The sequence below is a fragment of the Ptychodera flava genome, chromosome 19 (genome assembly GCF_041260155.1).
Source record: "Ptychodera flava strain L36383 chromosome 19, AS_Pfla_20210202, whole genome shotgun sequence".
Classification (NCBI taxonomy): domain Eukaryota; kingdom Metazoa; phylum Hemichordata; class Enteropneusta; family Ptychoderidae; genus Ptychodera; species Ptychodera flava.
Window position 1 is genome coordinate 22,520,008 of NC_091946.1, and position 11,205 is coordinate 22,531,212.

The 11,205-nt window shown below is 38.9% G+C and overlaps 1 protein-coding gene across 1 annotated transcript in view; it reads right to left on the reverse strand.

Moving 5' to 3' along the window:
- LOC139118928 (mucin-22-like) overlaps positions 1 to 10,315 on the reverse strand; it is a 45,327-nt gene extending 35,012 nt beyond the window's left edge. Inside the window, exons 1-2 of the mRNA XM_070682495.1 lie at positions 10,123 to 10,315; positions 989 to 1,237 (exon numbers count right to left, since the gene is read on the reverse strand). Of these exons, the coding sequence (XP_070538596.1) occupies positions 989 to 1,237; positions 10,123 to 10,189 (316 nt within the window). The 5' untranslated portion in view covers positions 10,190 to 10,315. The remainder of the gene's footprint in view (positions 1 to 988; positions 1,238 to 10,122) is intronic.
- Positions 10,316 to 11,205: the final 890 nt, after the last annotated feature.

Consider the following 11,205-nt stretch of genomic DNA (forward strand, 5'->3'; position numbering starts at 1 on the left):
TGCAAGGTCGAATTGCTGACTCTCAGGAATACATTCCTGCTCAACTAGGTGACACGAAGTGCCATCAAATGTAACGAAAACGACAGGTACAATGCTGTCTGAATTTCGTTGAAGTATTTGGCGCTCTTTGGAATTAATATTGTATATCTTGTAAGCTATACATCAGAGCAGGCAATAAGGCCAAATTAAAGGCATACTGTCACCTGTTCCGATTTTGCCACAGTTACCATGGAAAGAGAAAATCTAACCAATCACAGATTTTAATTTAAGCGGGTGGCCACTTTTTAAAAATGCGCCCTTACATATTTTGAATACCAAGGAACGCCCCTTTGACCATATATGGGCATATTTAGATTGCAGGTGACTGTATACCTTTAAAAAAATATGTGTTTCCGGTAACATGCCTCCGAAAGTTAAGGTAGGTAGGTCAGAGAAATGTTGTTTACTTTTATTTTTTGTTGGCTTAGACCTATAAAATACGGTAAAATTTAGAGAATGTCCTCAAAATTTTTATAAGTGTGAAAAATGTCTTGGATCGGCTGGTTTTTCTACAGACATATTGTTAGTTTGGCCTTACTGTCTCTGCCCGCTAGCCCTCCCGGGGAAGGTAAAATTGTAGCAGGGCAGGCCGAGGAGAAATTTTACCTTCGCCTGCCCGACGGTCATATGGAAAGTGTTGATATTTGGTTAACAGAAATAACAGACCGAGTATAAAGAATATATGACACCAGAAACACAATTATGAGGGCATTACTGATTAGTCGGGGGTGGGGGGCAATGTAAAAGGGTGTGTGGATATCATATTCCAGGAGTTTCCTACACTGCATATATGACCCTACGATTTCGCACTGCGACCTGTGACCTTTTCAAGGAGAGCAAAATATATCACATGTAATGTCTGTATACCCATCTACAAAAGTTCAAAGTTAATGGTCAATGATCCATCTACAAAAGTTCAAAGTTAATGGTCAACGCCATGATATCAAACCTGTTGCGCCGTCTTCTTGGCCGGAGGAGCCACCGCTATTTGTATCGCTGACGGCGTTGCTGCTCCCACCGGCACTGTTACTATTCTCTCCGCTGTCGTCCTGTGATTCTTGGCCGTCTCCCCCGGCGTTGGACTCATTCGAATCGTTCGAGCTGCCGTCACCTCCGCTGTTCCCTGAATCCCCGCCGCTTTGGTCAGTATTTTCGCCAGATGCACTGCCAGATGCACTACCAGATGTGCCAGCCTCCACTAGAATAATCACAGATCATTAAATCAGAAATCATTAATTTTACTGATCTACCCACGAAAAAACTTAAAGTACAATGCATTTTCAATTCTTTTCTGATCTACCATTTGTGGGGTTCATTTTGAAGCCCTTTGAGTAAGAAAACTTTTCACCGTCTTAGTTTTTTGAAAATCGAATGTTTATTTTTCTACATAGAGTTAACGTGTACAGGAATGGCTGCCATTTTCAATTTCAAATATTTGTTAATCTTCAAGTTGGGTTATTTGTTTCTCTCCGGGTGCAAAAAGTTGCACGGTGACCCCGCAAATTATATTCTTTACTTTGAAAAGGAGTGGCTGAAAGATTCCTTGGGGAAAACTATATGGAAAGTTTGAGTCTTTCTTTCGAGGCCCATACAACCTTAAACCTTTGTAGGTTATCTTGCACAAATAGAAGTTGACAACCAAGGCTCTACAACCGATAGATCACTCACTCTACGCATGGGAGACGGAACCTCGGAGCTGAGACACCGCATGCAGTCTTAATAACATAATACAACAAAGGGCTAAAATTATATTATCCTACATGAGATGAAGGGCTTAACCTTAAGTGAATCTGATGCATGAGCAGTCCAATGCAATATGCTTGGTAAGATCACTACCAGACAAGCAGCTAGCTATTGCCTAAGGAGTGGCGAAATAGATAAATGATACACGGCAAAATGGCAACAGTACATTACAAAGGAAGCGAGGAGAGCAAAGGTAGATAGAAAACATGAGGATCAATCTGATCATATTTGATTTCAGTGCACGCATGGACCTTCTGCAAGGTCACCATGTTCGACCATGATATCTAGCTGTTCAATGAAGCCAATACGTATCAGCATGGAGAGGCAGGTTGAATCGGCTTAACGTGGTATGTAATTTTACAATGCTTTCCCAATGCATTTGGTATAGGTAGGCAAAAGTATTGACAAAAGCAGTGAAAATAATGTAATTAGAATACCAAGTATTTCTTGCCCATATGGTTAAATCTAGCTTCATCATAGCCAACAAACGTATACGCGACACAGATACTGAATGTCACCACTCGTCCACGCTACGCGACACGGATCCTGTATTCATGTAAATTGTAAAATTGTGAGATAAAATGTTGAAAACTTGAGTTCATTTTATTTTCAGATTTGATTCAGATTCAAGAATATCAGATAAGTTACTTAGTCCAAGTTGAAGGTAGATGATCCGGCTAAGAAAAAAGTCTTTAGCACCGGCCCATTTTAAAATTAGGTTTGTAGATCCACTTGATGTTGCATTTGTCTGTCACTTTGAGGATCAGATGGATTGAAAGTGAGTACTGGATCGCATTGATTTATAAATAGACAGAATAAGACCAAAACTCCTTATGTTGGTATCAATTTAATCACAGTCCCTCCACACATCGGTTTGGAAACTATAGAGTTTTAACGTGTGAAGTACCGTATTAGGAATTGTATGCGCATTATGGTTTAGCATCCGCATTTCATACCCATTTTCGTCGCGTTTTTCCAAATTCGAACATTTGTTATCCAGAACCACTGATATAAGTCTGCGTCACATTTCTTGCGCTCGATCGCCATTGTCATTCTTCTTGTTTAGAAATATGGAATCTGTTCTATGCGTGATCCAAGTCTAAATTGTGCCTGATAATAAACTTTTACGACAGGTATTACGTGAAATGTGGTGTTTACTTTGGTGTGGGGGTGGATTGTATTCAAACGGAAATGAAGCCCTACAATTACAAACACAGACGTCTTATCAAATCACAAAGCGCATCGTAATATTAGGGACCCAGGCGTTTCCCAACCGGTGTGTGGAGGGACTGTGATTTAATACAAAATCATGATAATTCAAAAATTTTTATTAACTGTATATCTTATTCCTATAACATAGACGGGAAAACTGAAATCCCGGTTGTAATTCTACGGAAATATCTGTCTCGTTGCAACTTCATATATTATCTTTTCATGTGGCACAGCATCGACAAGTTCATAGAAAGGGTAGATTTTCCACCTGTAGTCAGGTCACTGGGACTCATCTGCTCTTGTATAGCCACAGGAGAAAGTACGAAATTCACATGTGCTTTCTATTACATCTGTGATATTTTCGGTAAAGAACTGCACTTCCTATGGTATAATACGTATTATCAAAATGCTATGTGAATTTAGTACATTGCCCTGCGGTACAGTGACTGTGAAACAGATAAATACATGTATTACGATTTTAAATGCAATATCAATGATATTTATGGAGATGTGAGCATTGATGATGTCGTATTGTCAGTGGACTGTGCAACTGCTTTTTATGTACCTCTGAGATATACACCGGTGTCATGTGACTGCTTGATTGTAAAAACCCGGTGGTATGAAAAGAAAGTTTGCATGAAAAGTAAACAAACGATGCTTCAATACTGGGCGTGATTAAACGGTAGCTCAAAATCGGCATCTTTGGATATGATTGAGACAGCATCGCGAACTACGTTATTCTCGAAGGAACAATATCCTGAGTCACCCGGCACTGATTTTGATAAACCCTACCTCAATCTTGACCGTGGCAGAAGATAGTAACACATCCTTTAAATCTAATCATCACTTGCACCGTTGATTTTTTTTTGCTTTTTGCAAAGAACTCCTGCCCACATCAGCTGGATATTGTCAATATGTGAATTAATTGAGCCTTGCTTCTTGCAAGAAGTGAAAACTTGCGCATAAGAAACAAACACTGACGCTATAATCTGACCGGTCTATGCGTATAAAGTTTAGCATAGCGAGTATGCTAGCGAAGGTAAACTTTACATAACTCCAAGGGTATGCGCATGCCTTTTCCCTTATACTGACAGAAATTGACAGCACAATTCCAGGAATTTGTTGCACAGGGATTATGGCGGCAAGGCAACTGATTGGAGAAGACCATTATCAAGGTGTAAATAAGTCTGCATAATGACATGCTAATGAACCCCCGACCAAATTTTTTTGTGTGTGTTTCAGGCTTGTCAGAACCTAATCTGCTAACGGTCAAATTTGGCATGACAGAGAATAACCTTTACATCCTGGAACGAGGATTATCGATCTGGAATGTAATGAAGGTAGGGTGAAAATATGTCATGGAAATTGCCTCAGTAAAACAGTATATAAATCATAACTTGACAATCATTTAATTATCATAAAATCTTTCTTTCAGCCTTTTTAAAAATGGGGAAAAGATTATAACAAGGTAGTTTTATAGTAATATGAGAATTGTAATCACCCAAAGAGTGTTAGTCCAATAATGTTTGTTTTATTTTTCGTTTCCTCGAAAGATGAGACAACTTCAAGGACCCGGTCAGATCAGAGTTAGCAACCGTCTCGATTTGACTTTCAAATGCAATGGAGATACGGGGATTTTGGTATCGAGGCAACCGCGTACAGTCACAACCGCGGTTTTGGCGTGCATTTCGTGTACTCCGTGACGCAGCAGCCATTCCAGCTGGTAATTTGATGCCTCCTTAGTTCTCAGTAAAATTTCAAAGACCATGGGAACCAGAAACGTAAAGCTATGTAAATTGATTTCTTTCCGTGAATGACGTCTAGTTCAGTATCGCTTAACGCAACGCATGTGCGAAACACGTCATGTTGTAGGCCGACTCTGTTGTAACTTAAAAAAGGTCCTTTGGGTCGGTCAACAGCAAAATAATAATTTATTAGGTGCCAAGAGCAATACATCTACTACTTAATCTACTTGCCACGTCACATCTGTGTGCCGTACTTGAACGAGGATAGGTCTACATCGTCAAGGTTTTGATATTGGGTTTCGTATTTTTATGAACGATTTACTGTTTTTATAAAAAATAAAGGTGAGTCCTTGACAAGACTTGTTTTAGTCAAATTACACAATCAACGACTCTTATTTACTTGTTAATTATCTTGATATTCGCAATATCTTGCCAAGTCTATATCACTTTTATTATGATCAAAGCAAATTACCGTGACTTCAGGCAAGGTTTTAGGCTATAATGAAACTGCATAGATTCATGGTGGGTTCATTTGTTGTTCATAAGCTTGACTGCCCTGATGTGAAACAGAAGTATTACTTTCATGATATGGTCATCGCCAGTGTCAGAATGACTGGATTGATTGTGACAGATTGCGGCTGGCCGATATTTACAAGAAAATTGTTCAACAAGCTGTCTTTAAGGTGCAATGTCATGTGATGGTGAACTTTTACATGTAGGTGTATGTTGTTCTCCACAATTCTAAAATAAATCTTATAACATTTTATTTAGTTTTGAAAAATTAATATCAATTTATGATGACGTCATTCCAATCATTGAATGATAATCGTTTGATTAGAAATCTAATGATTTGAAATATAGCACCTTCTGGTCACTTGTTTCGGAAAATACCCAACGACAAAATTCAGCATTCCTTCTACGTTTGAGAAGTTCTCCCTTTAAACATTTTAGCCAAAAAAATTCCTGGCCTTGATATTTAAGCCTGTAGGAAATATCAACTTTATGAATTTACAAGGGTGAAATAAACATGTGAAATTTTAATTTCATAATTTGAATAATCGATTCAAAGTAGCCATGAAATTATGTAAATTAGCAATTTATATTCATCCCACACGACAAAAAACCATGAAAGTGTCTGTATATTGCCTGATGGTACTAATACATTTTTATTCAGGTAACATGACGCTCACAATGCAATATTCGTCTAAATGAGTCCTTTACAGCTCTTGGCGTGTGAAAAATCTGACTTTTAGACATTCGATGAACTGTGCGATATACCGCCACTGAAGATTTCTTTTCCCTACATGTCGTAAATTAAACTAAATTTAGTTCAATGCTTTGAGAAAAATTATGACTATGGTGATAATAAAAAACATCTAGACCATGAGGCACCCAGACACTGCAATATTACAACAATCTGTTTTATTAATCAGAAAGTTGCGGAACTTATATTGGTCCCCAAATGAAAGTAAAAATCAAGAACGGAAATATGAAATAACTAATAATTTTAGATCAAATATGTGAGGGTAAATAACTTTGCCCTAAAGGAAGCGAAAAGCGATTCCTGCAGAAAATGTAATATATTGTATCGTATTACGTCATCATGATGACTTTCCTTCCTTCCTTCCTTATCGATAAATGCATAATCCGGTTTAATTAACGATCGCGGAAGGATTCCCCTGTTTGTGCGGCGGTAAGCAATCCAAGTACAGGCAGCCTTCCACTTATACCCGGTTCTCAAATATCAACGTTTGGCAAATTGAAAAAAATAACCATTGTTCGAGATAACCGTTCGGCAGCTAGACAACTCATTAAAGTGCGATACAGAGTCGTAGCCATGGAGACGCGTCCGAGCGGTGTAATGATACTGTTTATTGCCCAGATTATATCCCCGAGGCTCTAAATCAGGAAGGCTGCGTCTATTCCCATGAAATTCTCCGGAAGAAAAGTTCGCCTATATTCGAAATTTGAGCGAGGTACTTGCACACCTTTTCCAACAAAGCCTTGAGGCTAGAAAGATAGGTTTACCGTGAATAAAGTGTACGTTATTGCTCGTAGGTACTCTGTATTGAATTATTCATTACATTAATTCAATGTACACAGAAGTACGAGTGGATAAAAACCAGCACTGGTATCCTTACTATATAGGCAGTCATGCTTTGTATGTTTTGTAAAGATTTCTGTGGGTTTTTTCATCCTATTCAAAACTTGCTGAATAATTTTACAGTAATGTTGCTAATGGTGCCTTAGAGATTACCGAGATAAGTACATCTGCCGCTTTTTTTCCAAAAGGATATGTAGCGCAAATGTACAGACTAAGATAATATAATCGATTCTGGGTACAACTTGTTGTGAAATCATTCGGAGAGTAGCGGTCATTAACAAAATATATACTTTGAAAGTGACGATGTTGATCCTCGTGCAACTATGCACACATTCAGAATGCGACATGGCAAACAAGCTCCAGGACAAGTTGATTCATTCATTTTTGTTTCTGTGTGATCAAGGCACGTTCAAATACTTCGAGTTTCATCTTCTTTCTGTTTACACGGCTTCCTCGTAAAGCACAACCGTGGTGTAGCTGTTTTTTGAAGCCGTTTTGTTGCGGAGAAAAAAAACGCGACATCCCGACATCAGAAGGTAACGACGCCGTGCTCAAGGTTTACATCATGAGCGAAATTCCTTCTTGAGGCGTACTTCACTCAGTGTAAGTAATGTTCGAGACATGTTTTCACTGCCATGAGATTTTATGCCTCAGATTACTATGGTAATACACGAGTTACGGATCAAAGTCACATATAGGGCCTACGTTTGATTCACGTCCATATTCAAAATCTTCAAATCGAAATATGAAGAGGTTTCAACTTATTTCTTTTCCTTAGCGACAGCATTAGCAGGATTTGCTCAGGAGACGACGATGAAGGGTATCGCCCACGGTGGCGTGACATATACAGAATTTGTTGGCGAGCGTCAGAAAGACTTCATGACAAACCCCGTAAACGCCAACAACGCCTCGTTGTTTATATTAATATTTTATGCTTTACATAGCGCTGATCGCAAATGACGTCACTGTTCTCTCTCATTATTATGCATAAATAAACATTTGTCCGCATTTTCCGCATAAACGACGAAAATAAAACCTGCGAGTGTTAGAAAGGCTATTTAGCGTCACACTTATTCGTATGAATTGATGACTGAGACTACAAGCTGCAACAACAGCCGCGCATACAACGACAAAATTTGTCCGAATTTCAGCATGTTTGTCCGAAAGTCGCGCGCGTGCAGCTATATTTAGTAACAAACCCGAAATCGCGATCAACGCTTTACATTAAGTAAGTTTGGTCACAACTGGATGTAGGAACGCAGATATGATTTGTTTGCAGTGTGTTTTGAATACAATTTGAGTTCTTATTGCAAATTCAAGCAATTAGGGAACCAACTGAAACAATTCCCCATGCACTTGCATAAATAGCGTCAATGGCGCGCATTGATACGTGCAGACAAAAATTCACATGTCGTCTGCCTTATTCCTGGATTACTTTCTGATGTCTGTGGTCGGGGCCTTTGACATATAATTTTGACAATTTGAAGTCATGGAATTGGAGGTAACAAAGTACCAACCTTGTGCAGGCAATCTTCGAAAGTTTTTGATTTTTTTTAATATTGTATTTTTTACATAAAGCTATGACATCAATAGTAATCAGCGTCATAGAACCTCGATTTCTAAAAGTTTTAATATTTAGGTTTTTTTATACACAGTTTCCTGTTCTACTCCCAAAACCATATGGAAATCCAAAGTGTTCACCATGTCAACATAACATTTGCGTGTGCAAATGTTAAACGTTATTATTGACGACTGAAGTTTGATTGAGACTGGAATTCATTTATCGACAATCAATTGTAGATAGCTAATATTTCGTATTGCAACACACTTTAGGGAAAAAAGGGACAAGAAAATTCCTTATTTCTATGAATAAAAATAATGATCAAATTATCAAAAATTATATCCACTGTTCCTTTACCGAACTGTCGACTGTCGTGTACTATTTCTCGTTTCCCGCGCAACGAATGTGAAAAGTGCGCAGACTTCGATTGCACAGTGAAGTCACCGGCGCCCCTAACAATCTAACTGAAACCATTGATTTTCTCTTTGATTCTTGGTCCTGTAAACCAAGTACTGTAAGGCCCATTATTAAGCAACAGTACAATCAAAGGGGAATTACCATGGCAACACTTTATTGTTTTCTGCCGGGCGAAATGCTATTGTTTTAGTTATGGTGTTCAAAAACATCAATAATATAATGATTTGGGAAAGGTGTGAACTACAGATGCTTGTACAGTCTGCTGTGCTTGTAGTCTTTGTGTAGCTTCTATAAATAAGAACAGGCCTACATATGTACCTTATAACTATATGAGAATACAACTTCACGGCTTCACAGCATCACTAAATACACGTTTACTCTATGAATACATCAGCCTTAGGTTCGACAGTGACCTTGAAGTCAGTGAACTCGATTCCGGACCTGAACCGGTCGTTTTAATTCGCCCATTTTTCCCGCCAACAGTGACAGGCAAAAGATCACGTTTAAACGATACAGTTAGCTCACGGTCAACGTGCACGTTGACTACTCAGGCCTGCAACGATCCCGCCGTCACGGTGGCAGCCATGTGTGTACACGAAGCCATTATCATCAAAACATTGATTTTTGCAATGCAAATTTGCACAGACACACACGCGAATCATAAGCTCACGTTTTTGTACATTTGCAAATCCGATGATGAATTCCTGTCAATATAACTTTAGCACGATTGATGTCCATTTAATTTGATAGTTTTGAAATAGTTTTTTTACGTTAACAGCTGCCAAAGGCGGTGATACTTTTTGGTCGTAATATACTTAAGACTCTTTCAATTGTTAAAGCGAGTGAGAAAATACTGTCTGCAAATCATGCACTGCGTTAGATGTATTGTCCACTGGGAAATCAACGAGACACCGGCACATCTTCGCCAGCAACGTTACCTATAGCGGTAGTTTGCAGTATGTTTTCGATCGGAAATAAATCATAGGAGAAGAAGAATAACAGTTTCCGTTGTAAAGTATAACCTTCTCCAGGGTCAAACTCTAAATTCGATGCACGAATGTGTCCCACTGCTAGACAACATTCGGGGGGGGGGGGGGGAGGAAGCTGTTAGTTGCTTGTTAGTTGGTTGGTTGGTATAACATTACAGGTGATTCAAAAGGAAGCATTCCAAGATGACACAAGTAAAGCGATGAATATCTAATTCATAGCAGCAACTACAACGAAAGAAGGAAAAAAACAAGTCAGGGTGTAGTCCTATTAAACACAAGCACGACTGCGCTAAGATCAATGGACATCCTTACCTGTTGCCGGCGAGGATAGTCTGTGAACGAGGTACATGGCAAATATAAGTGCGCAAATTCTTCTCATTGTGTCGAAAGCGTAAAAAAGTGGTATAGGATCCAGTTGCTGATGTTCTATCGTTGGAAATTTTTCAGCCACTTGCGTGATTAGTACCGTGACAAATTGTTTCTCTGTTGTTGTCGCATATCGTCTGGGAATGTACATCGGGAAACAAGCCGAGGGCGCTCTCCTTTCACAGAGGCGTCACGTGACGAGGTGAGGTTAGTTTTGTTTACCCGACTGCCACTTGATCGTTAAGAAAACACTCAAAAGCAGTCGCCAGCTCATATTGTCCGTCTGCTAACCGGTCGATGACGTCAATGCGCTGTTTCAACTGTTCTCTATCAGCGCTAAGATATATGAATATGTAGCATATACGAATGAATAATGTCAATCATCGTTTTCGCCTATTTAATGGGGTGAATAAGGAAAGTGAATATGTATGTAAAACTATGTATGTATGTATGTATGTATGTATGTATGTATGTATGTATGTATGTATGTATGTATGTATGTATGTATGTATGTATGTATGTATGTATACATTTATCTATCTATGTGACTGCGGTGATATGAATAAAGAGACACCAACATTCTCTCTCTCTCTCTCTCTCTCCTCTCTCTCTCTCTTCTCTCTCTCTCTCTCTCTCTCTCTCTCTCTCTCTCTCTCTCTCTCTCTCTCTCTCTCTCTCTCTCTCTCTCTCATATAGTCGCCGCTCCTGCATATTTTCCCCTTTAAATGAAACATCGTTACGGTTACTGACTTCAAAAATGTAAACAGAATTATACATGCTTGGTAAAGAATCTCGTCATTTTTTGTAGATAAGTAATTCAAAGAAGAAATATTGCCTAGAAACGTCAATAGGGAGATCACACATCCGGGACAAGCAACTTTGAAGATATGCTTTCCCAAGCAAAACAACTTGCTTTGCAATTATGATTTACATTACGGCGGTATACGTCGCTTCTGATATCAACAGAATTAGCAATTAGTTCTATCTCTTCATAGGGCTACTGTTAAATTTCACCTGCCGGGCCGAAAT